General features: G+C 42.7%; 1 protein-coding gene across 8 annotated transcripts in view; it reads left to right on the top strand.

Annotated features, from left to right (window-relative positions):
- Nucleotides 1-27728, top strand: part of RABGAP1L (RAB GTPase activating protein 1 like) — a 376617-nt gene that overhangs the window by 242345 nt on the left and 106544 nt on the right. For all 8 annotated transcript variants that reach the window (XM_036234594.1, XM_036234592.1, XM_036234593.1 and 5 more), the window contains one exon: nucleotides 13685-13726. In XM_036234594.1, the coding sequence (XP_036090487.1) occupies nucleotides 13685-13726 (42 nt within the window). The remainder of the gene's footprint in view (nucleotides 1-13684; nucleotides 13727-27728) is intronic.

Raw genomic sequence — 27728 nt, 5'->3', positions numbered from 1 at the left:
ATACTTTTAAAGGGTGAAATTGATGGTACTTGAATTATATCTCAATTTAAAGAACAACTTGGGGAAGGGGGATTGGGGAATGCTTGTGACACATACAAACTCTGTAGACCCGTCTTAGACTCAGGATTCTCTGAGGACATGACCCTAGACATCTGCATGTTTAACGAAGGTCCCCGAGTTTTTTAATTTTCTAAGTTTAAGGAATACTGATTTAACAGGTTTTTGTACTTATACATTGAAATGTGTTTGTTCTAAAGGATATATGTTTTTTGATCATTTTAATCATCAACAGCAGCAGTAGCAGAGAGCGATTCGGGAACTATTTCTGTCCCATGTGGTAATTATCAAATAATATGGGCCTCATCCTTCCTCTGGAGGATTAAGAAGAGTGGGGTGGAGAGGTGGTGCACTTTTTCATTTCTTAGAATTTGTTACACTGACAAATTCTAGGAAATAAAGCAATAGTTCAAGGTAATTAGTTCAGAGAGACACAAAACTTAAGGAAAATATCCAGCAGTGCTTCTGTGGTTGCTGTATTTTTAGTGTTGATTCTGGGGGTGTAAAAACTTGGACTGTTGATTCTTTCACGGCTGTTTAGCTCAGAGGTGACCGCGGGCCCGTCAGCAAAGCCCAGCTGACAGAGAGCAGACGAGCGTTTCAACAGCTGAACTTCCTCGGCACCGATGTCTGGGTCGAGTCTGTTTTCAAAGCAGTGCTGAGCAGGACACGTTATGATTACACAGACGCAGATATATTTTATTTCACGAAGACTTAGATGAAGAACAAGACGGAATCTTTTAGACTTAGCTGTTGCCAAATAGGGATTGAAGATGAATCTGCATTCTTCCAGTGCAGACGATTTGAGGGGCTTCTTCAGATTTTTATTTTCACTAAGTCAGAAAATGATATGTGATCATTAATAGTATCCCATGTATATTAGGCTTTAAAATATTTTTTGAAGACCTAAAACTTCTGTTTTTCCCCAGAAAATCAAAGCTTTTAAAAAATCAGATTCACAAATACCTTTTTTAAAAATAGAAGTATGGCTCGATAGTCAGTAAATTCTTCGTGGTTGATACCAGGCACTCTTACTTTGACTAAGCCTATTTCTTTCTTTGACAGTGAAAATACATGCTCCACCTTAAAGGATCCTACATTTATGTGAACGGTTTATTATAATGATTTTGTTATATCGTAAGCCCAGCGGTCTGCTACAGGACGAATACTTGTTCAGTTAGGGTGTGGGAACGTGGGTGTGGCCGGCATTTCCCACTTCTTTTTATCTCATGCTGCAGCTCAGCTTTGGCTTACACAGGTGCGGGAAGCACAGTTACATAAATGGGAAGGTTAAACTAGGGTAACGGTATGATGGAACCGATGTGTTAGAAAAGTACCTTCTGGGGGAACCAAAATGGTTACGTTGTAATACCAACCGACATTCAGCTGGATGAGCACCGTCAGGATAGGGGCTGAGCTCCACGCCGGAGAGGGAGGGAAACACACAGTGGGCTCCGAAACGCTGGGCTCGGCGGTGAGTTTTTTGAATCTGACTCCAAAATCGAAGACAACAAAAGCAAAAATAGACAAATGAGACTATATCAAACTCAAAAAAGCTTCTGCACAGAGAAGGAAACCTGTCAATGAAATGAAAAGGCAGCCTGCCGAATGCAAATCACATGCCCGATAAGAGGTTAGTCTCCAAAATATATAAAGAACTCCTACAACTCAATAAAAAAAAAAGAAAGAAAGAAAGGAGGAAAGAAAGGAAGAAAACAAACAAACAAGAAAAACAATTTGATTAAAAAATGGACAGAGGCCCTGAATAGATATTTTTCCAAAGGAGATATACAGATGGCCAACAGGCACATGAAAAGATGCTCAACATCAGTAACAATCAGGGAAATGCACATGAAATTACGATGAGATGTCCCCTCACACCTGGTAGAATGGCTACTGGCAAAAGAAAGGAAGGAAGGAAGGAAGGAAGGAAGGAAGGAAGGAAGGAAGGAAGGAAGGAAGGAAGGAAGGAAAAAGAAAAAAAGAAAAAGAAAACAAGAAAGAAAGAAATAACAAGCTTTGGCAAGGGTATGGATAAAAGGTACAGCCACCAAGGAAAGCAGTATGGAGTTTTGTCAAAAAAAATAGAGTTGCCGCACGATCTAGCAATTCCACTTTTGGTTATTTATCTAAAAATGAAACCAGAAACTTGAAAAAGTATCTACACTCCCATGTTCATTTTAGCGTTATTTGTAATAGCCGAGATATGGAAAGAAACTAAGCATCATTGATGGATGGATGGATAAAGAAGATGTGAACACACACACACAACTCAGCCATAAAAAAGAATGGGACAACGAGAATGGACCTTGAGGGCATTGTACTGAGTGAAATAAGTCAGAGAAACAAAAACACCATGTGATTTCTGTGTGGACTCTTCAAATAAAAAACAAAAACGCCAAGCTCATGCATACGAAGGACAGATTGGTGATCGCCGGAGAAGGGAGTTTGGGATGTGGATGAAACAGGCGAAGGTGGGCAAAAGGTACAGACGTCCAGTTACAAATAAAGAAGTCATGAGATGTCGTGGACAGCATGGTCACTGTAGTTTACAATTCCGTGTTGCATATTCGGGAACCGCTGAGAGTCAATGTTAAAAGTTCTCACCACAAGAAAAAAATTCTGTAACAATGTATAGGGACAGATGACAACTCAACTTACTGTGGTGACCATTTCCCAGCGTATACAAATAGTGAATCATGTCGTACACCTGAAACCTACATGGTAAGTATACCTCAATAAAAAAATTAATTAAAAACAAAGAATGCTGACGTGTGGATTGTGGCTTTTACAAGTCTGCCTTCCAGCGCATGCACCTTTCATCTTTTGTAGTAAGTCTACATTCGAGAGAATGTGCTACAATGCCAAATTGTCTAACAGGACCATATTTTTGTGGAGTTATGAGTGAGGGAATACATATAATGTATGCAGAAGTTTTAGATTAGAGTTCCTTGTTTAGCCTTTTCTTTGATGTGGTTTCTTACATGTGGGGAAGAAATGATTCATAAAATACATGAGTTAATGTGTTTCGTTATGTCAGCAATATAACTAGTTAGGTTATTAAAGGTTTACATGGGAGTCTGAAAGGACTCACGACTAATTTACTTTCAAAAAAATTAGAAAGGAGTGGCAAGTGGATGACTGTCTGCTGTCAGCACTTAACGCAGTTAGCATGCCGGGAACACCAGGGTCGGAGCGGCGTGTTCTCCCAAATTATTTCAAAGTGAGGCTTTGTCTTTTGTCTCTAAAAAAAATAATAATTAATACTCATCAACTCCATACTTAGGGGACAGAGATACTCACTAAAAGGAAGTCTTATTTATTCATCAGTCATTCATTTATTTAATAAATTGAACACCTACTATGTCCTGACACTGAGCCAGGCCTAACAAATGCCACGGTCAATGGAGCACACATTGTCTCTGCCTCCGTGGAGCTAACAGGCTAATGGGCAGACAGATAATAAATAAATATGGAAACATACATGATTATAATCTATGCACCCAACTTAGTACCTAAATATATAAAGCAAATATTAATGGCTATACAGGGAGAAGTCGACAGCAAGGCAATAATCATAGGGGACGCTAATACCCCACTAACATCAGTGGATAAATCATCTGGACAGAAAATTATTAAGGAAACGATGGTCTTAAATGTCACGTTAGATGAGATCGGCTTAATAGATATTATTGTAATTATGCATTATAATAAATGCTATGAAAGGAAAGTACACGCTGCCTCAGATTTCATAATAAGTAAACCTTTTTTAGATCAGGGTTTCAAGAATGGTCTCTCTGAGTAAGTGACATTTAGAGCTGAGATCTGAGAAAGGAGTAGGAGAATTCCTGGTGATGGGTGGGGGAAATGCATGTGTGAGGCCCTCAGGTGGGAGGAACTAAAAGGAAGCCAGAACTTCTAGAACGCAGAGAGCAGTTGGTCAAGAGGCGGGTGGACCTAATAATACCAGAGCTTGGCGGTCATGCTGAGGAGGACACGGGGCTTCATCCCAAGTGCAGCAAGAAGCCATCGATGACCTTGAGCTTGGACTTGCCTGGTCTGATTTAAGTGGTTCAGAGGTGGCTGTGACTGTCAATAATGCATTGAAGGGGATGAGGGGACCTTACGAGATGATGGTGGTTAGTTGGAAATGTCAGCAGAGGAGATGAAGGGTGGTGGATGAATTCACATTTCAGAAACAGAAGCCACCATTGTTAAAGGGATGGCTAAGGATTGGGGGGCCCTTTGATGGAGTCTGACAGCTCAGTGAGAAAAGATGAGGTTGAGTGGAGTGGGAGGATCAAATCAGAAGAAAGCGCCTACCTACAACCAAGAGCATTTTGTTAAATGGATTTTAATTTTTTACCGTATTTACTCTTTGGTCCTAAAATGAATGTATGCAACTGAAAGTCAAAGCTACTTGTAAGATAAACTTTTGAGAAGACTTATTGCTGGATTTCACCCAGGTAAAATACCTGTCTACAACGGTGGGCAACAGCCCCTGTTCTCAAGCACGGTGTGCACAGATTACAGGGTGAGGAAGAGAAATATATATTGCAGGAAACTTTTTGATGAATTGTTGTTGTTATTGTTTTCTTTTAAACTCCTGAAAACATGATCTTTTGTTTTTTTCTCCCACAATTTTCCTGTTTGGAAAAGAGATTTAGTGGAATTTAGACTTACAAATTGGAAGCATCAATGATGTATGACCTTTTACATCACTTTACTTTTTATTTTTGTCTTTTAACCTTTCACTTTCCTCCTATAACTTGTATAGAAATTGCGTCTATGAAATCTCTTTTCTGTCTTTAAAAAAGGATAGTCCAGGCGCTTTATTTTTCCAAGAAGGAGATAACCTTTGGAGTAACATCAATTACTTATTGACTTGCTGGGTCAAAAACGAAAGGGCTCGCCTACCCGCTAGCTGTGTTTACACGGCACGTGCTCCCCCGGCCCCTGTTGTGTTCTGGGACAGTGCTTAGGGGTTCTGGAGTCAAAGGAAAGATCTGTGATGGGTTTGGTAGCAAAAAACATAATTCTGCATGAGCTATAGTGACTACACCTCTATTGATTGAAATCAGTTTCGAAGGTATACTAATTATTTCATGATCTTTTATTTATTAGATTTGTTTGTTTAACAATTTGGGATTTTGCATTTTCCCTTTGAATTTTTACCTTTCTGGAAATCTCTGCTGGGTTGGATTTTCATTTTAGGATTCACGTTAGGGTAAAGAGAGGCTAATACTTCTAATAAGCTCTATTTAGAAATCTATTTGCAGAAGACTTTTTATAAATTAGGGTTCCTCATTCCTATTTTATATTTCCTCACAATTTTCGATCAGCAAGGCTGGAGCAAAGGTAATTTCCTCATCGAAAGTGATATTTCAAAATGAACTCATAAATTATCTATCATCATTATAAAGCTAAGTAGAAATTTTGAAATAAGAAACTATCTTATTTTTGAAAAGATAACAGTTCTGACAGCTTGATCTTCATGACTTACTGTCATTCTTTCACCGATGCACGCAGGGGGCCATCTGCTGTTTGTGGGAAGTAGGAGATATTTTGAGTAACCAGGCAGAATAGACTCATAACGTCTAAAAGAACAAGTGCGTTCAGACCACCTGCTGAGCCTGTTTAACCACCAGGTCAAGGTCCCAGTTGGTGGTTCTGGGGTCCGGAACCAGCGTCTGTGCATCTGAGTCGCTGTCGGGGGACCCCTGCGCCTCCTCCCCAGAGCGTGCTTTCTGTGGCAAGGCTTTAGAGCACAGCGCACAGAAACAGCTGGGAAGGACCCCGGCGTTCCTTACCACGCAGTTGCCCTCACGCACCGGTCGCCAGAATTGCACTTCTTGGTGCAGGAGCAAGGAGTCTAGAGTCTGTCTCCAGAATCGTCTCATTTCTTATGACATTCAAGCCCCAACCTTTCACTGCCCGAGCTCTGGAACCTCCACACACTGTCACCTCCAGATGCGGAACTGGAACCCGTTCACATCTCAGCTATAACTTTTAATTGTAATTTGTTACTCATTTATCTCCCTTTATGTTGTCTTTTAAATTTTATAGCATTGAAAGATGGAAAACTAAGCAAAGTCGATCCCGTAACTCAGTGTAAATTCTAGAACGATTCCCGGACTTCCTCTTCCTTTTTTTGCAGTGCGTCTCTCTGGAAGTTAGTTTCCCCTGTCGATGGCATGTGAGCACGGACAGTCCCGCCCCTGGTGTGACAGAGCGCATCCGCCGGGACAGTGAGCCCGTGTCCCATGCGCGTGTCCCCTGAGCCATGCCCGCCATTCTCCCCGGGTGGAGATGTGGCCACACCCGAGGGGTCATCCAGCCCAGTCACACGGCTTCGGGTCCTAACGGAAATTAAAACAGGCATAAAAGAAATTCTGCTCGTGGACACAGGAGTTTGAGTAAGAAGTGAAAATTATGGCCAGAGAAAAATTCAGTGGGCAGGACCTTCTTTCCAAGTCCAAAGCGAAGGGGAAAGAAGCCTGGCCCCCGCCGCCCTCCTCCCCGGGGGCGGCCCTCGGGCGTCCTGCCCGCTGCCCTCGGGTGCGCCGCCGGGACACCCTCCGCTGTCACCTGTCCGCAAGCACTGACACGCCCCTCTACGACACGTGCTCGTCCCGATGTTTAGGACGGATAGAAAAGTACATTTCTATTTTGGGAACTTTTTTCCAGGATTTTTAACTCTCTTGCTTTTTTAATATTTGTGAAAATAGATTTCAGTGCTTTTTATGGAAATAACTATATGGTCCAATGGATAATCCAGAAAACAAAGAAACCAAACCAAAACCCTTTATACTCCGGGCCTCTAACTGGAGAAATTTCTCCCTCATTCCGCCGCTGGCTGTCCGGCTTCACTTCTGTTCGCGTGCTCAGCCTCCATGTACGTTTGCGAGCGGCCACGTGGTGCGGGCACCTGCTGCGAATGAGTCTAGGTTTCTGCCCCGGTCCTGTTGATGCCTCACTTGGTCCGTCTGCTGGTGAACTAGAACTTCCAGACCGCTGTGTCCCTAGAAATCTGTTCAATCTGTTCTTATTATGAAACCGGAAAGCCAAGTGTTTCTGTTGTACTCAAATCATAAAGAAGAATGGATAAGGGATTGTTAGAAAGCTCTCTGCGGGGAGGTTAAGCCAATAGTATATAAGCAGTCTTCAGAATGCCTCAGGTTTGATGACTACCTGTCAAAATCTCTAATTTAGTTTATTTCTTTTATTTTACCTGCCTTGTTTCTGAAAGTTTTATTTAATTCAGACATCATGAATGGTCAAGACTTCTTCCCGGAGTCGCTCATAATTAATGACTCAGGCTTTGTAGAAATATGTCCATTCAGTACTTCGTTTATAAAAACAAATGCAAGACAAGTGAAGATAAAAAAAATTACCCACGACTAGACAGGTACATTCTTAGGTTAAATTTATTCCTCATCCCTTCCCATTCTTGAATTCTCTTCCCCACTCAGGAAAAAATGAAAGTAAAAATGGAAAATAAATAATAAACCTGGGGGAAAAGGAAGGCGAGACTCATCCGAATTTTGTTGTGTTTTATGTTATATTAGTAAGTGAGGGGTAGACGGGAGGACTCAGCCTGGAGGGTTTTAAAGCTTCAGCACTTGCAGACATTCGTTTGGGAGGCTCCTGCGGAGATCCGCCTCTCGCGCTGCAGCTTGGTTTCTGGCGCTGCAACACTGCCCTCTGGTGGGCATCCAGAGCAAAACCCCAACCAAGACTGTTCCATTTGACTGGTTACTCATCACACTCCATTATTTCGTCATGCTAAATGGTTGGACTTTTAAAAAGCTTACAATATGAGAAGCAGAATGAGGTAAAATACTGTTAGGCTAACTTGTTACTATATTCTTGCCATAGGACCTCTATTTTAGACCAGCCAGTATTTACTTCTTTATATTTGCATGATAATTCTGTTACTTTCTCCTCTCTGTGGAAAAATGCATTACTTTATAGATCACTTTGGTAAGAAGTTTATCAAAAAGAAGCCAAAGGAGTCCTCTTCTGTTACCAGATAACATACTACACCAAACCCGAGTGGCTTCGAAACAATGTTTTCGGAGTGACATATTCCGATGTTATGTAGCCTGCTGACATGATGCGCTCACGCGACATTGCTTCTGGGGTATTTGTGCCAAGAATACATAATCTAAATTTAATCACAAGGAACCATCAGACAAGTCCAACTGAGGGACGTTCTGCAAAATAACTGGCCAGTGCTCTTCAAGGGTGTTAAGTTCATGAAAGACAAATACTGAAAACTGCCCTGGATGAAAAACCAAGGAGACATAATAACCAAATTCAATGTATGATCTAGGAATGGGTTCTGGACCAGAAAATGGATATTCGTGGGACATCTAAGAAAATTTAGATATGGCTCTCTTGGCCTTGCTAGTCATTCCGTGGTTATTAAGGTGTTAACATTATTGGTGAAGCCAGGCGAAGGATGTGCAGAAATTCTTGGTACTATTTTTGCCAAGTTTTTCTAAATCTGAAATTATTTCAAAATGAAAGGTTTTTTAAAAATTATTTTTACAATTTTACAAGTTGGGAGTTGGGTAAGGACTCGGCTGTGTGGTTCACCTTTGATCCACGTGGCTTCAGCTGGGGCGCCTTGAGCTGGGGGGTTTACTTTCAAAATGACATCTTCGCTCACCAAGCTGGCACGTGGGTGACCCGTAGCCTCTCTCACTGGTAGCAGCCTGTCCTGCAGGCCCTGTCCTCTTTGTCTAATCTTTTAGAGCATGGGGTTGTGAGTGTAATTGTTCTTCCTACCTGGTGGCTAACTTCCCAGAGCTGGGGCCTGGGAGCCGTCGGTCTTGTTAAGGCCTGGGCTTGGGATGTCGGCCCAGCTCCACTTTTAGCAGGTTCTGTGGGTCAAAGAAGTAGCACGGGGTGCCCAGACGTGAGGGAGGAGGACAGAGACGCCGCCTCTCCATGGGAGGAGTGTCCAAGAACCACGGCCGTCGTTAATCCATCACAGGTCTCTCGCCACGGGCTCACGGAAGGTACAGTAGAGACAAAACTACTGAAAGAAGCATGGATTTGTTTTTTGTCGGACAGATGTAAGCTCTGGACCTGGTTGTACCGTTTACTGACAGCGTGATGTCTCTGAGCCTCAGTTTCCTCATCTCTGTAATGTAGCAGTGATGCATATGCCGTAGAGTCGTTGAGAGAATTAAGTGAAAAAAATATATATATATATAAAGTGCCACATACAGTTGGCAGTAAATACACGGGTCGAATAATTGTTGCTAGCATTTATCACATACTTAGCAAGCGCTCAATTCATTCATAGGCTCTCGATGGCTTCTCATCGAGTCATTCGCCTTCCCGGGGCGGCATGTCCCACGGCGCATGTCGACGGGTCAGGAAGGGCCCCGCTCACGCTGGCCGCTCCTGGTCCGATCATCCCTCACGGCCTCACCGCTCAGGTTTCCACTCACACTTGCTCTTCATTTCCCCTTTTCTTTGACCCCCGAGGACCCGGGTGCTGAGTCACGCTTGGCACTTTCTGACACTACCTTTCAGCTTTCAGCGTTTGTCCTCGGTGCTGTCATGTCGCCTTTGACAGCTTCTCATGCGTCTGTCAGCTCCCCTGAGCCCACGGTCGCCCGTTGTCGCGGCCAGAGCGCACAGCCTCCGTCCCGTCCCGGCGAGCGCTCCGCCGGCAGCCTCCCGCGTGCAGCGTGGGGTGCTCCGTCGCGGCGCACCCCGCAGCGTGGGGATCTGCACTTTGGAGCAATTATTTCATTTGGGGCAATTACTCGTGGGTGTTCTGTAAGCGAAGATTTTTCCAGGCTGTGACTAAGTTTTGACACAGCAGCTTCCCAGTCAGTTAAGGAATCGCTGCTGCGTACCCGCGAGGCTGGTCGCAGTCCGTCGTCTCTGGAGGAAGGTGGCGGCCCTTCTTTTCCACAGCAAGCCGAGCGGGTCGCCTCACAGCCCGTCAGCGGCCGGCTGCCTTCTCGAGTGTCTTCAGTATGGACACAAACAGTGAAATTTGGTTTTGGTAGAAGTCACCTATTTCTTATCTTTCTAATCTCCGCTCTCAATATTGCTTGTCTTTAAATGGAAGGAATTACTTTAATTCTTTAGGGATTAGAGGACATGTTAGTACCTGACAGAGGGATCTGGTCACTCATCCGCTTATTCGTTGAGCCATCTTCTCTAGCTTTGTGGCATAGAGCTGCACTGCTCGGGTTAAAATCTAGTTACTAGCTGTGTGACCTTGCGAAATTTACTTTGACTTCTCTAAGTCTTAATTTCCTGTGTGTAATTGTCATGAGATTGAAAAAGAACATGTTTTCAATATGACAGATTCAGATCTTGGCACATAGAAAATACTCAGCGGATGTCGGCTCTTATTATCTTGCACTTGGAGTTAGATCTTGTGGTATAAAAAAAAGTAGCCGTAACAACACATTTACTTATTATTTTTGCTCCTAATAATAATCCAAATCATTCTACACTTTGAGTCCTATCAGGAAGTTTTATTTATGCCCTAGTAGCAAAAAAAAAAAAAAAAAAAAAAATTGCTCCAGATTATCTATTTCTGAAAAGAGGAGGCATCTTGAAAATGTATAACTTCTCTTTCTTTTAAAAACATGTTTCAAGAAATAAATTTCAGCTGAATTAGGCAAAGATGGGATCGTGTAAGAGCGGGTGGGCAATAACGCAGCCGTGGGGGATTTGGTTCATGGCACTTAGAAGGGTGAAGGGTGGTTTGCTTCTGGGTCACTTACTGTCGGCTGGGGGCTGAGGACCACGGCCGGTGTCGACATTGTCACCTTAAATCCAGCCCATTCGCAGTGCCCACCTTTAGACTGGCCAGAAGCCGGCCCTGGATCTTCCTCTAGTTTATGATACCTCCGATTACATATCTGAATGAGAATGTCTTATTTAACAGGAAAAAAATGGATATTTAAAAATATTTTAATAAAGTTCCTCTTTGGAAAGCAAAATGCATTATGTAGTAAAATAAAGATCTTGGTAGGATAGCAAGTTTTCCTCATTTCAACAACTCGGAGGTCTGAGAGTATCTTTGCATAGTCTGGCCACACTATTCTACTTTAGTTTAAGTCTTGTGAAATCTTTACGTTTCTTGATTTTTATGAGTAATGTAATGTCTAGAGCTTCACGCAAGCAGATAAAGTAATACTTTACTCTTCTGAACTTGTTTAAAGAGTTACATATATACATTTTCTTTCTGGTAACTGAAAGTTATCTCTTGAGCTTCCCAAACTTTAAAAAAATCACTTTTTATTTAAAACACACACTATGCTCCCTTTTTAAGACCATTATTTTTAAAACAGTGTAATCATTAATGCTGCTAGATTATCATGATGACCAGTTTACAGTGTTTTTTTTTTTTTTTTTAACAGTATAGCTTCTCTTTCTTTTGGATCTCATGTTTTAAATCTCATAGCTGTCTCTACAGGCTCTCTCTCCCTTATCCCATCTAGCACATACTTTGATTTTACTTTGCTCCTTCTGATACCTGTAATCTATAAAATTATATTACCAAAGTAATCCAAAGTGTATATGAAATAAAAATTTGAATAATTTTTTCTCTTGACGTTAGTGCTATTTTGGCTATTTAGAGATCTTTAATTTTTTTTTTTTTTTTAATTTCTAAGTTCTTGTGTTTTTCATAGCCTGGTTCTCTAGTACTTTCACTTTGAGATAATTGAAGAAAACGATTTCTTACTATAATTCGATGATGATTCTGTAATTGGTTTAGCTGGTTCCACAGGGAAAAGAATAAGTCCCTTAAAACTTGGGATGGCTAGTATAATTAAAGTACATATGAGGTGATTTGGGGAATGACCCTAGCCTGCTGCTACATTCATGTATAATAGGCTTTTCAAGTTAATCTTCTGAAAAATGGGAATTATAAGACAGGTTGTTACGAGAATCGGCGAGATTGCGCCTTTCGCGTGGAAGCAGGAAGGAGGGGTGCCTGGGAGGGAGGCCGAGAGCAGAGCAGAGTCTCCGAGCGTGGCGCGGTGTTTCCACATTGTGCACGGGAAGGTCCGGGAAGGAGAGGAGGGTGGGGGAAAGCTCGGAGAAAGGACCAGAACATCACGGGGGTCAGGGAACCGAGACGGGGACTTAGATTTTGAGCGGTGACCAGGGACGCGGGGGATTTGGTCCTGGCGCACGCTGAGGGGCACTCAGGCTGTGGGCGTGGCCTCCTGCCCTTTGCGTCGTGTCGTGGGCGTGTGGGGACGCGCCGCGGGCCTGTCTTCTCTTGGTCTGCGCGTTTTGGCAGCAATGGGCAGCGGCAGGTGGGTGAGGATGCAAATCCAGGTTAGGAATGCAAATATTGCTTAATTGTAACCGAAGATTTTTGATCTACCGGAGTCTTGTTTCTTTTTTCTAATTGGTAAATAGTGATCAAAACCAGTCGAGGATTATTATACTTGGTGTTGCGATGAACCGTGTCCATTTGTTTTTGTCTCCGAGCCTCATTGTACTTAGTTCCTGCCGCTTTTTGGTTTCTTAAAGAATTAATCAAGGAAACCCAACACCTCCACCAAGTATTTTATGCTTATCCCTCCCATCCCTTCCATAATTCCATTATGTTTCTGGTGGCTCATGGGAAAGGTTGCTTTCGTAAATCATGACGGGAATGCACTCTGAGTAGGTGCCTCATCTTAATCCTCACTTCTGATCCTGGAGACAGGAAAAGAATGGTTTACTAGAAGTTCTTTCATAATATGCCTAACATAGCTCCATATCTAAAAGGCAGATGGATTATATTTGTGACTAAGATGAAGAGGGCACATCAGATAGACCCTGGACTTAAGAGGACATGTTGGCTCATACATAAAAGATCTTTGTTCTCACGAATGATGATTTCTGATTTTGTCATCTTGGGCATTTAAGATTCCCTGTCTCTTGAATTTAATACCTCAGAATCTCTTCAGAGTTCACAATTCAGCTTCAGTATGGCTATTTAATTGGCTTGTTCCTAAAGAAATATTGCTCCGATTTTCAGGGGGAACAAAAGGAAAAGCAGGTCTAGCAGGTGGCTCGTAATTACCTTCTCTAGTTGTACAAATACTAGAAAGCAAGCGCTGAAATGAACAACAAAACGATGAGAACAGCAGTGGAAATCCAGTGGGTGCCTTCAGCTCGCCTCACACAGTCTGTCCCAGTTATCAGCAACACTGTTTCTGTTTTATTTCATTTTGTTTTGTCTGCTGCTGGCCGTTTGACTTCACCCACATGTAGACTAGGACTTACGAATTTCGACAAACACTTGGAGACTTCTGGGTCACCGCCATCTTGATGTAGGAACTTGACTTTTTCAAGCCTTAGACCAAGCAAGTTATCTAGAAATAGACTGAAGGAAAAGAATTTATTATAAAAAAATAATTTTATGTGAACTTGAATGAAATGGTACCTATAATTTGCAATAGGCCCCTCAAAGAAGGAAAATACCTTTTTAAAAAAAATCTCATGGCTTATTTACTATTGTATGGGGAAATGAAAACAATTAGTGATTTTATTACAGATGTGTGGAAGTCTCTGGAAAATACTTAATAAAATAGTGATAGATGTGGCCATGTTGGTTTGACTCTCTTTTTTTTTTTAATTTCAGGGTTTGAACATAATCTTTCATGTAGCCTTGGCTCTTCTAAAGGTGAGTCTGTTTTTATTTTGAAGTTACCACACTCTTCCTCTCTGCCCTTGAAACTGGTCATAATTCAGTTTACAGCTTTTGGCTCACTCCAGATTCTTGACTACACAACAAAGAAAGACTTCCCTGAGGAGCTCTGACCCGCTCCCCTCCTCCCATCCTTTCCTGTTTTTGTTTATTTGGAGTTAATTTCTTTGCTTTTCTATAATCCATTTAATCTTGCTATCATAACGTTCCTTCCAGTAACTTGAAAAAAATATTTTCATTCGTATGAGTTGGATAATATAAGAGAAAAAGTCGAAAACCGTTTTCTGTCAAAATGATGCCAGGTTTTTTCTTAAAATACTTCTCACTGTAATAACATCCCCCGAGGTACCTAAACATATAATTAATTATTAGAAAGCTTCTGTAATATACTGACTAGAAAAGAAACTGCTACATTCCAATTTGCAGTTCTTTCTCTGATAGCTAGAAATGTATAAGACACTTTAGAATTCAATTCTAATTACCTTGTTGGATTTTATATCAACATATCAATGCAGCTCTAACAGCAAGACATTTGCTGCAGAGCCTGTTTTTGTCCTTTAGTCAAAGATGACAGACATTCTGTCATTGGAGGTGATAATTGCCTTGTTTATAAAAACACGCAGACTCACCTTTTCTTCAGTAAAATATAATGGTTAAAATCGCAGACATCAGACTCGGCCTTATTTGGTTCTAAATTCAGCTTGAATGTATGACCTTGGGCGAATCACTCTCAGTGCCCAGACCCTGAGTTTCGACATAGTACTAGAAACCAATTTATAGGATTGTTGTAAGAATTAGATAAGATGATATACATAAACGTTTCTAACATAGTGTCTAGAAAATTTCATTGCCTAATAAAGGTTAGCTGTCATTATTGTGACTACTGTTGCATTCAAGGGAGAGCTGAGGATGTGTTTCTAGATTCTCCATCATTCTTCCTAGTTTCCCAAAAGACAATGACTTGATATCTTCGGCGAGCCTGTCGATGTTTTAGGGGAGCTCCCAGACGTAGCCATCGCATACACTGATCGAGAGCATGAGGTGTGGCAGCCGGTAGGCCCACGCACCTCAGGAAGTGGGTTGCCGCTCTTCACTCATCTCCCATTCTGTCAGACGTCTGGTTTTGTGCAAAGTCCATTCAATGTACTTTAAATTGTTCATGAAATCATTTTCAGCTTAGGTATGAACAATTCTTCTGTCAAAGTTATTGTAGAAGTTAGGAAGAGAAACCGTTTTTAAGAAAGTAACAGCGTATTTGCATGTATCTTTTAATGAAGTTATAGTTCTCTACCTCTAATTTTTTTCTTGTCGTTAAATCAAAACCAAACACTTTCTAAGATGCTTTCTGTTAAGGGCTGGAATAAGACCTTCAGAATGCCTAAGTAGTGAAAATATCGTGTAATTCAGACTGAAACAATAGTAAGCCATAAAGTAAGCGTAAGGAAGTCCAACAGAGTTCTGATTTTTCCTAACAGGTCTAATTTTTGTTAAGTCTCGGATAGCACATCTTTCCCCAAATGCCTGTCCTCTGTTTTTGCTGGCCTTTCTCTGCAGGTGCTCTCAGCCGTGCTGAGTGTCTTCCATGGGTAACCTGGGGCTTCTCCTGTGTGTGTCAGACCCGCGCTGTGTCAGCCTGATACCATGTCTGTCTGTCTGGTAAATTCTCTCTCCGGTTGACAGGTTTTTTTTTTCTCTCGGCTTGATTATATTATTTCCATTTATTTCAAATGTGGCCCGTGCAGAGGATATTCTCTGGCCACTGGGCAGAAAGCCTTTTGTATCTTCTCTGTTAATGCTACGCGGACACTCATCTAATGCCATCTTGGAGAATTCGACCAGTTAGAGAAGATAAGAAGGAGAGCTTTCTCACTGCTGTCGGCCTGTGTTTACGTCCCTTTATCGCGTGAACCCTGGAGCTGACCCCACGCAGACACAGCTCATATAGGCCGAATTGAAGTGTGCTTCCCTGATCTGATTGCCCCCACCCTGGAAAAATGATACCCCCAAACACACAGCGTTTTAACTTCCAATCCAATATGCCGGATGAAAGACTATTTGTTCATGTAAAAATAACAAACTTAGGAGACAGTTCAAAGTGTTCGTGAACCCAGCCTAAGTTTTAATCTGGCCACAAGGTGCTTTAGGTTCCTCTATATTAGAATTTCTCGTGATGACAGGAATCAGAAAGAAAGAAACGTTCCTTGAGCACGTACTCTGAGCTAGGTGTTAGCATGGGGCATCCCATCAGCATACATTAAACATGCAGATGTCGTTTGTAGGAGAATCATAGATTGTGTAAGCCAGAGAAAGGCCATCTAATTCTCCCCCCTCCCCCAGTTGATAATTGAGGGAGCCCAGGCAAGCCCCAGTCTTTTGGCTTACTAATGACAAAACTGGATTTGTAATACTTTTAAACAGTGTAGACAGAGGTTTATGTGTGTTGCTCAGGATGGTTTAAAGACACCTACTTTCTTAATGGGAGCGACTTTCTTTGGGCTTACAAATAGTCTTCCAGGTAGCTACAATGTTATTGAGCGGAAAGATGATTCTATAAAGTTGGTAGCATCATCCAGTCATTTATGATGTTGACGGGGTTCACTGGGTAGGTTAGGTGTAGTCCCCCAAAGCCAATTCATGTATCATATGAACTGTTCAGTAGTCACAGTATAGTACATCGTAATGGATTGGAGATGGTCAGTCAGAATTAATCTTAGCCACTTCGTATTGGTAGAAAATTTTCTGTCAGAATAGGCTCTTTCCTTTCGCACAGTGATTAGAAGTAAATGACAAAATGTTTTTCTCCCTTTTACCCGAAGCTCATTTTGTGTCTTATGTGTGCCCTGCAGTGGCCTCCCATTGTTCTTGGGATAAACGTCACACGTTTTAGTGTAGCCCACAGGACCTGGCCAAGCTTACCTCTTTACCCTCGTCACCCCTTTCCTCCCTCTCAATCCAGCCGTAATCATGGACGGTCTCCGTGAGCCTGGGGCAGGAATCCCTCCCATACCAACAGGACTTTGAGCATCCTTTCCTGTGCTCTTCGGTCGTTCGTATCATTTTTTTGAGAAACACCCATTTGTATCTTTTGTCCGGTTTTTAATTGGGTTATCTGTTTTCATTGTTACGTTTCTGTGCGTTTCTGGATTTGTAAGGATTTTTGCACATTCGGCTGGTTCTGTGACTTCCATGAAGGAACGCCCGTCGCCCTGTAGGTGGCAGCAGAACCCCGCTTTTTGGAAACAGGCTCAGTCTAGCGCATCAAATCCTGTGACCGGTATATTCTTTCATATTGGTTTTCCCTTCCCACATGATCTGCTGTTCGAGTGTTTAATTTCAGTGTTTAATTTTCATGTGAATGCCTTTAACTCGTGTATTTTCAGTTTGATGATGCGAGTTTTAGGGTGCTATCTAGTAAATGCTAAAATAACCAGTAGACGCAAATGTACTTCTGACTAGTGCAAGATACTTAAGGAATGTCAAAGTTTTAAAGTTCCAGAAAGAACGCATTTTATGGATTAGAGATCAATATCAGAAAGCAGTGTATGACATCATAGTGTCGTGTGTGGTTCTAAATTAGTGAGCTGTACTGTGCGCATGAGTGTGAGGGGCGTGTACAGTGCACATAACATTATATTTGTTGACGTGGTTTTTCGTTATCTATTGATCATGACACAATCCTGAATGCCAGGGAGGACGGAGAGTTGACTGAACACGCCGTGTTCCAAGTCGTCAGTAACTAATTTGAACTGAACGTACAATAGGAAATACGAGGTCACCCGGCAGAGATGAGACCAACAGAGCCCAGTGTCCTCCGTGTCCTGTTTTTGTGAGAAACTGAAGTACCGTTCGCACTCTCATTCAGGCTTTTCTTCCTCTCTCCACCTTCGCCGTCCTCTGCCATCCCGTCTGCAGTGAGGCTCCGCTCTGCCTCGTCGCGAGGCACCTCCCCACCCAGGTCCTTGAGCCAAGCCTTTCTGTGCCCCTCTGGGGACGGCCGTGATGGTTGCTCAGTTCACTCACACAGCACCCAGTGAGCGCCTGGTCCTGAGAGGCGCCGGGCCGGGCGTGGGAGCATGCAGAGACGGCAGTCTGTGTCCTCAAGTGGTCCCGAGCCCCCTGGGGGACAGTTACCCTTCCCTGCGACCGCCCTGGGGCTTCAAAAGGGGGCTTTGTGGGCGCCGAGGCGGGGCGCCGGATATATTCTGGGAAAAGCAGGAAAGAGTTTCCGAAGGTGGTGACGAAACCCGGGGCATGGCGTTTGAGGCCAGGTGACCTTGTGCGGAGAGGCACAAGGAGGGGGCCCAGGCAGGCCCGGCCCCCGCATGGCAGAGGTTGAGGGGGGCTGGGACAGGGCTCTGAGGGCTGTCATTACATTCCTGCCCCCATTCACTGCAGGATTTTGATCACATTATCTGATTTTTCTAACACTTAATTTCCTGATTTATAAGATAGAGGACAGGAAGATACAGTTTTTAAGGCCGTTAACTTCTGTCTTGCCACCTGTCAGTCCGCGCTGTGTGTGTATGCGTATGCGCGTGTGTGCACGAATACGACATACCACACCGAATGCCGCCCGCCGCCTTCACAGTCCTTTCATGAAGAGTTAAGAATTGTCTTGTGATTAGCATATGTATTGCTAAAATGCTTGGCTGAAGTCTGTCTTTGCCTCTCTTACAAAAGGGAGTTTGCGGAGCAGTATAATAAAATAAGAAGCAAAAGAGTATTCAATCTGTTACAGTTAAAATAATGCTAGCCAATTATTTTCAATACCATTTAAAAGGCCCTTTAGTGCCATCCTTGGATATGAACAACCCGTTGGTTCTAAATTAGTGAGCTGTACTGTGCGCATGAGTGTGAGGGGCGTGTACAGTGCACACCCTCTGTTCTGCCGTTATTCTTACCCGGTATTTCCACATGCCCAAGGAACATGTTGGATTCATTAAAAAAATGACAACTATCGCCAATAATTACATAATCGTATAGCCGCTACCATTTGTGAGGAGCTCTCAGATGCATTTCAGAATAGTTCATAAATCAAATTAATAACAATACACCTGTCACCTAACATGTACCTGCTGCTGTGCTAAGCACTTTTCAACTAATCTTCATGACCTTTAAATTTTCTCTTTTGTTGTTATTATAGTAAAATACGCACAACATAAAATTCACCATGTTGCTCATCTCTAAGCCTGTGGCTCGGCCACGTTAAGTACATCCGCGTCGTTGTGCCGTCGTCACCACTGTCCTTCTGTGGGGCTTTTTCATCTTCCCAGTTCTAACCTGAGCCCATGAGGCAGTTACGCCCCATTTTCCCTCCGCCCCCCGCCCCCGGCCCCTACTGCCATCCTTCTGCCTTCTGTTTCTATGAATCTACTTTCATTACCTCATATGAGTAGAATAATACAGTATTTGTCCTTTTATAACAGGGTTATTTCACTTAGCATAATGTATGGCCTTTAGTTTTAACGGTAATCCTATAAAAGTAGGTGTGAATCAATATCCGCATTTTACAGATAAGGAAACAAAGGCTTTGAGAAGTTAAGTAACTTGGCTACAGTCATTCAGTTTAAATGACACACCAGACTCAGAACTGAACCTATCTTACTATAGAAGCAAAGTCCTTAACCACTAATTACGGGTGTGGGGGTGTGTGTGTGTGTGTAACCCTCACAGTTATCCTGTGAGAAAGAGATGATAATTCCCATTTGGCCCTCAGTCCCAGTAGCTCTCACTCAAAATTCTGTGCTCTTTGACCTTGTGTAGCAGGAGACCTTTAAATTGTAGTGAAATCAACTTCCATGTCACAAATCCATGTTGATATCATACTATGAATGAAAAGAAAGCTTTAAAATCCAAGTTCTTGGAAGTCTGTTAGGGGAGGAAGACGCTTTCCTTAACTCTTTCGGGTTTCCTGCAGCTCAGAGAATTAAACTGACAAAGACAGATTCACAGGAGGAAAGCATAAAAATTTAATGTGTTTTACATGTCATGGGAGCCTTCAAAAGGAAATGAAGACCGGAATAACTGGTCAAACTTGAGTCTTTTCATGCTAGGTTTGATGAAGGGCGGACAGTCGTGCAGAAATGTGATAGGACAGGGATGAGCTAAATGTGACGAGCTGGGGGGCACGTCGTGAGGCCTGTGCGTGTGTGCTCAGCATCCCCCTGTCTTGGAGATAAGGGTGTTTCTTCCCTCCAGGTATAGGGAAGGCGCCTTTCACGCGAGAGTCTTATTACCTGCTTGTGGGGCCGGGGGTAGAAGGCTGGGGAAGGTCAGGAAACCTTCCTGCTTCTCCCATTTTCTCCTTCAGCTTAAAAGATTAAACACGCCCAGGTGCCATATTTTGGGGTGATGTGTTCTAAACCCCATTACCTGCACGTTCAGAGATGGTCGTCCAATTTTAAATGCCAGCGATTGAAAAGGACAGAAGCAGCTGGGAGCCATCACTGTGTCAACAGATAACTGCATTTAGGCCAATAACAGCCAACCCGCTATTGCGAATGATCATGAAATTAAAATATTCTCTGCACTCGACTAGCTAGAATAACATCTGATTCCCGAGTTTTGCCTGTCTCTTCCTTCTTTCACAGCCTTAAGATGTGCGAAGTCAGCCCTGGATCCTGTTTAATACCCGACTCCAACTCCGTTTTACTCCAAGCAGTCACTGTGCGTCAGGGCGATGTTATCAGGAGGGTTTTGTCAGAGGATGTCACTTCCCAATAAGTTTTTATGACCCTTTTTATCTGCAAGAGTTGCCGGTATTGCTTTTCAGCATGAAATAGACTAATTTTGTTCATTAAAATGCTGACAGGGTTGATGACTCACTGTGGGAATCGATTGATATTATCACAATAGTATAACCAGTCAGAGGAAATTCAATTGAAGCATATAAAAATTTATTTGATATTTGCTTTATGCAGGTTGATAAAAGGTCGAAATATGCTCCTTTAACTGGAAATATAATAATCAAAAACCTCATAGACTTGCTCTTTTTTTTTTTTTTCTCCTTCATTGTTTTTCTTCAACTAAGGAAATTTGGTGTGGGCAAAACCAGATGAATCAAAAACAAAATCTTTTATTCGTGGCGAGTGTAACCTTGATTAATTAGGGTGTAATCTAAGCTGCTATTTAAAAAGAGAAAGAGTGCATGAAAGAGAACCCATAAAAAAATAAAGTGGTTTAAATAAGACAGTGTATTTCTCTCACACGTGCCAATCCACAAGGGGAGGACTGGCCCCGAAAGGCAGGCGGCTCTGCCCCGTGAGGTCACTCAGGGACTTAGGCTCCATAGATGTTTTTGCTTCAGCATCTCCTAGGACGTTGTCCCCATGTACATGGTTAAAATTAGATCAGTGTCACATCCAAGTTCCAATTCAGAGGAAGAGGGAAATTTTAAGCTAAAGGAGAAGACAAGCAATTTCCTTTTAAGTAAATAGTGAGGAAGTTGAATCTATTACTTGTGCTCACATTCCATTGACAGAACTTGTTCATGGCCACACTTAGCTACAAGGGAACGAGGAAATGCAGGGTGTGGAGCAGCTGCCCTGTGCCCTTCTGAAATTCTTCTGTCTGTGGAAGAAGGGGGCAGTGTTTTAGAGAACAGTTAGCAGTCTGCCATAGTTAGCGCCCCTGGCCATTCAGTACCTGTGATCACCTTTATTTCTACATATAGACTCTCCCTCCCTCCCGCGGGAGGCATTCGAAGACCTCGGTCAGTTACCTCATCTGCTCAGAGGCGCAGGTCTCTCTGGATGGCGCACAGTCCTGAGTCAGGTCTGCGATGGTTCCTCGCAGTATGGTGAGAAGGTGTCTGCTCACCTCTCGTCCAGGGCACAGAGGTGGTGAGACAAGGGCAAACGTAATCAAAGTTCTCGTTTGGAAGCGGGAAGGAGGGAGCGCACCTCAGGTCGGTGAGCAGGGATCTGCAGGAGCCCCGCCCCAGCAGCAGAGCTTTCTAGGTTAGCCCGTCTGGCTGCGCCTGGCTTCTGACCTCTAGAAGCTGCACCATTACCCCTTGTCCTCCGTGGCGGCGTCGAAAGTTAGTGCTAGCTAGTACACCCTCCTTGGAAGTGGTACAGTTTGCAAAGCTCGCTTTTTATTTGTGGAGATTTAGAGCCTCAGAGTTGTTTTAGTGGTCAAATAAATATAGACTTTTTTTCAATGCCATGCTTTTAATTTCTTTCGGGAATTAATTTCCTCAATATTTTTGTAGGTTTTTGGTTTTTTGCTTACAGTTTGTTGTGAGTAAACATATAGACAGATTTCTTCTAGACATAATTCTTAAGTCTTCTTTATAGTATTTGTGTATTTTCAGTGGCCCATTCTCTACCTCTCTTTTGATAATGGTTACCCAGGGTCAGCCATAAGCTTGGGTAGGGAGGCAACATCCTTAATTTGGTCTTTGCTTCTTGGCTGGGTCTATATTTTGGTTGAGATGTCATAATGAACGATACCTACAGAAAAATATAGAACTTAGGTATTCTTCTGTTTGGCGGTGAGTTAGATTTTCCAGCCTCTAGGCCTCAAATCACTGCACCTGATCAGTGTAGGGTATAGGCTGCTTTTCAGTCACCTTCTCTAGTACAACAGGTGTCATAGACGCACGCATGGTCTACCTTTGACGTTGTCGCAGACAGCCATGCTGCCAATACTGCCAAGCAAAAGAAACATGAAGAAAACTAACTACACCAGAGCATGTCAGAACCAAATTGCTCAAAACCAGCAATAAAGAGAAAAAAATGTAAGGGAGCCAAAGAGACACACTGTCTACAAAGGGACGAAGATAAGTGTCACAGCAGATTTCTCCTTAGAAACAGTGCAAGCAACAAGGCAGTGGGACAACATGATTAAAGTAATAGAATTCATGTTTTGAATTCTTTCAGAAGATGAATTACTAGCAATATTGAAGAAAATCCTCCAGAAGGGAAGGAGCAGGAATCTGCTCTATGCAGAGGCATGCAGAGCTCCGAAATGGGAACCATGTGGATAACTGTGTGACTTTTCTTGTTGCTTAAATATCTCTGAAAGATAATTCACCGTTTAAACAAAAATAATAACAGTGCATTGAGGGGTTTGTAACATACGTATAAGAGAAATGTTTGACAATGATAGAATAAAAGCCAGTAGGGGAGAAATGGTAATTTACCATTGTAAGGCACTCATACTGTATATGATGTGCATGTCACTTGAAGGCAGTTTGTTACAGGTCAAAGCAACTCTAAAGCAATCACTAAAATAACAAAATGAAGAGTTATAGCTAGGGGACCAGAAAGAAAATAAAACCATAAAAATAGGGTAAAAGAAGCAGGAAAAAAGTAGATGCCATAGAAAACACATTTATGCACCTAATAAAGACTTCAAAGCAGATGGACCAGAAAAAAATAGAGAAGACAGTAATTACAATAACAAATGAGAAAAAAAAGACATAATTATAAATTCTAAACACTGAAAAGGATAATAAGAATATTATAAACACCTTTATGACACTGAATTTGAAAACTTAGATGAAATGGACAAATCCTTGGAAAAACACAGGCAGCCAAAGCTTACTCAGGAAGAAAGAGGTCACCTAAATAGCCCTATATCTATTAAAGAGTACACTTTTCATAATGCATTTAATTTTACAAGTTGAAAATTTTAATAACTGGAGGAAATGGAAGAATAGTCACATGGGTACTAAATTTCAACAACAGAACAAAGTGGCATGTTAAATCTCGTGTTTTAATATTAGAAGCTGCTGAGAGAAATAGCGTAAGATCGAAGGTGAGAAAAGAAGTTTGCGACTTAGCTCCCATCCCGTCATAGCTCTGGTCAGACCGATCGGGGCGACGGGCGTTCTGCAGGTGGGCGCCGTTCTGCTCGGCCACAGTTCCGCGTCCTTCACGCCCCCTTCTCCGTGCAGCCCTTCAGTGGGCTCCTCGTCTCAGCTTTTAGCCTCGGATACATCTTTGGGCCTTCTGCATTTTCGCATTGCATAAATTCACTTTCCAAAGAAAGTAATTCCTAAATTTTGTCCTAGCTCAAGTTCCAATTTTGTGTTTTCAGCCACCCTGCTTAAAAGGGTTGGAGGCCTTCGATATGTTTCGCTATCATTGCTCGCTCGTGGGGAAGGCACTGAGCGTGCAGCATACCTTCAGGGGGCGCCATTTGCACAGACCGCGATCCGCATGTCTCTACGTCGTGTTTCATTCTCCCGTCAGAAGTCTCTATGCTAAACTCTAGCACTGTGTCCTGAAAACCTCGTATGTCACATCATCATGCCACCATTTCTGTTTATGCAGAGCCTTCCTATCTCCTGTGTTCTGGCTTTTGAAGGGTGACTCCTGACCCTTTCTGCCTCAAATGAGCATCTACTGCAATTATAAAGTGTATCCTTCACTTTGAAGCTAATGTACTGTCTGTCTTTCATTTACTTAAACGTTTCACAGGTGTATGTCCTGCTTTCTCCAGTTAGACTTTAGGTCTTACAGCATTTAGTCTGAAGCTTACTTCGTATCGCCCCAGACTAGCAGGTGCATTTCTCCATGTTCAGCAAGCACCCCCACTTCCCGGATTGACACACAGAGTAGCAAAGGGCCAAGGGATTAACCCCATCCTTTTTCCAGCTGTTGTATTTGAGTCGATGGCATCTCATCTAAAGCAGTATTTAAGGTTCTTTTGATTTTTCCCTAAATATCTATGCTCCGTTTTTGAGTGTAATGTTGGAGAAAAAGAAGCAATACTAAGCCTTGCTTCTTTTGATGGATATTTGTTAATTGTTTGAACAGTAAATACAGATCTTTTCACCGAAACTATGTATGCCGAAAATTCCTTTCCTTTTAATACAGAAGCCCTATGTTTCCCAAATTAAAAAATTTTAATTTAAATAATCATGCCCTGATTAAATTTTCCCTCAATCAAAATGATCAGTGTTAAGGACAGCCTCGGATACTTTTTCCATTCCTTTTTTCCTATTTTTAATAGAAATGTACTGACTCCTAAAGATAGAAAACCGAGTTCAGATAACACCATCTGGTCCCAAAAACCCTCCACACGCATTTATGTGGACGGTTCTAACCTCATCACGTACCTCTACCCGCTTTATGCCAGAAGGAGACAAAGATTCGCCACACGTGCTGTGGGCTGGTCCGCTTTCTGCGTGGGAATGGCCTCTCAGCCTTTCTAAATCTACACATTCTTCAAGTCCAGCTTAAAAACTGCCAAAAAGCCTCAAATAACTTTTGACTCCCCCCAAATTTAATAACTAGTCGCCTAGAGAAAAGAAGTGTTAAGAAAATAATAAAGAAGAGAAAATACGTTTACCTACTCTATGTATTTATTGAAAAAAATCCACGAGTAAGCGGACCTCTGCAGTTCAAAGCCGTGTTGTTCAGAGGTCAACTGTATACGTAAATATGAAGCAAATGGGAGCCGGAACTTAATTCTTGGGGTAATTAGTTTATCTAGCCCAACTAATTCCATTTCAGACATCTTACCCACTTACTTGTTGTTTTTATCTTCTCTAAATGTAATGGCGTGCAGGGGAGACACATGGAAATGTCCCCCATTTACCACAGCGGTTTCCGTGTTATTGGTAAATTCTGAGCATCCGCTCTCTTGGGCAAATAAACTTGTCAATCAGATGGATTTTTAAAGGTATATTTTATGTTAATATTAGTTTGGGTGCATGTTGGCATTGTTTAGAAACCTTTGAGAACTTTAATGGTTTGATTTTGCAGTACTTATTACTTATAGCCAAATAAGTTACTACTTCCATTGACACTTATATTTTGTTTCCATGTGGAATGGAAAATTAAATTTTATTTAGTACTCCCCTCCCCAATATATTCTACATATTAAAATTCAAACGAAAACGGGAACTTCTGGACTTCCATTTCTGTCCATCCTGCCAAGTATGTGGGTCTGTCCATAAATCCACTGCCAGAGAACCGGCACGTCTGATGGCGAGAGCCCCCACTCCCTGAGCTGAAATTACTTGTTTCTGGGGGAACCACTAGCTGCTAGCATCCTGCCAAATAGCACTGAGTTTTGTTTATTTTCTTATGGCTTGACACTTCTATGTGTCAGTAATTTTTTTCTCTTAGGAACCTATAAACATTGCACTTCCTTTCATTTTGACCTTTCTTCTTCTAATGTAGACATTAAATAAAAAAGAAACACACTTACCATCCCCAAGTTTAAAAAATGCCTTTATAAAAATTGAGCCCATATTTAATTCTGTTTATCACTCATTTCATTTGAACATCAGTCATGTATTCATTTACTCAATATCTGTGTAAATGGCCGGTAGCCACGGTGAGTGGGAACCGTTGGTAGAGAAAGGGGCAACGTTGAGCATGTTACAGGTCATCTCCAGGTGTTCACAGAGAGGCGGGGAAACAGACAGGTGTGCAGATGATTTCCATAGAAGAGTCGTTACTGTGTGGTCATGAACAAGCGGGCCAGGACACAAAGGCGAAGGAGGGAGGTAACGACAGAGATGATTCGAAAGAGAAAATGACATTTGAGTCTTGAAAAATTAGCGAGAAAAGACAAGGGATGATATTTTAGGCAGCGAGAACAGCATATGTGAGGACGAAAATCATCGTGAAATACAGCATGTTGGGGAGGCTCTGTGAGAATATCGCACACGAGGTGCCAAGGTGGCAGCTGTGATTGGAAAGGCAGGATAGGGACCGTCGGAGGGGTGACCGGTGGGTAGGGCGGTGTGCCAGCCTTTGAACCTGTGGGCCAGAGGGTAACTCCGAACAGTCACGTGATCGGATGCGGTATTTCAGGAAGCTAGTTTTCGAAGACAGTGAGAGAGAGACTGAAATGTGGAGAGACTGGCCATGAACGTGGTGACTAGTCAGGAGACCTGTAGAACAGCCCAGGGGAGAAATAACAAAGGCGTCTTTAAGGAGGCTGCGACAAGGTGGGGGGTGGGGTGGGGCAAACTGGGCTGCGTCTCGCAGATGCTGTCGGGGGACTTGGGAACATTCGGGTGTGCCGGATGATGGATGCTGAGAGTCATCGATGTTCTCCGCTTTTCGTTTTTCAATCTCTCATTCTCAGCCTCTTAAAGTCTTCCCTGTCATGTTCTCTTCCAGTCTAAGGAAAGGTGCCGCATATAGAGTGGTTTTGGTAGAGAAGGCAGCTTACTAGACCTTACCTATTGCTCATTTAGGGATAACCGGGTTGTTTCTGGGCAGTTGAATAATACCACCAGGTCGGCCTCTGCTCGGTTCAGCTTAGTGGACTGTGGTTTGAACTCCATTAGCAATTAGACTTTCAGAGAAAGTAACCAAACCAATTGATCTTTTAACCAAACTTTGTGCCTCAGAGTCAGCGACTCCGAGAGAGCCGCTGTGTGCATACATCAGGGCTCGCATTTCCTCTGCGGTGTGCCCGGGCCCGGCGAGGGAAAGAAGATTATCTCTGGCAGTTTGTATCGATGAGTTATATAAAGGAGGACATGATAAGCCGCATGTACTTGGAAAGTTATACAAAGATAACGGAGAACTGTTTTTCCTTCGTGGTGCTTCTCAGATTCAAGCCTGGCTGTTTCCATGGCAACCACACAGGTCCAGGCTCTCGTTTTGTCACATTTGGCTTACTTCGAGAGCTTTATGACTTGTCTGTCTTCAGTTTCTTCCTCTCCGAAACTTCCCTGTCCTCTGCTAGCAGATCGGTCTTTCTAAAGAGTCGTGTTCATTGTGTTACTTACCTGTGTGTGTCCCATGTGAGCCCATCCTCTGGCATCTCCTTTTCATTGCAATCCGGCCTCAGATGCACCTACCAGGCACATTATTACCCTGTTATGTGGACCCCCTGATTGTCCCGATGGCGTGTCTTGTCCGCCATAAAGTCTATGATGCCAGTGAGGACAGAGACCCCGTTATGTGCTAGTCGCGTGTCCCACCTAGCGCTCATGGTGTGTCCGTAGAGAACTGAGTGTTTCCTCTCCCGCTCTCTGCCCCAGCTTTCTTTCTTTCTCTCT

The sequence above is a fragment of the Rousettus aegyptiacus genome, unplaced genomic scaffold (genome assembly GCF_014176215.1).
Source record: "Rousettus aegyptiacus isolate mRouAeg1 unplaced genomic scaffold, mRouAeg1.p scaffold_m13_p_17, whole genome shotgun sequence".
In the NCBI taxonomy this organism is placed as follows: Eukaryota; Metazoa; Chordata; class Mammalia; order Chiroptera; family Pteropodidae; genus Rousettus; species Rousettus aegyptiacus.
The sequence above is the reverse complement of the archived record's forward strand: the minus strand, read 5'-3'. Positions and strand labels throughout refer to the sequence as shown.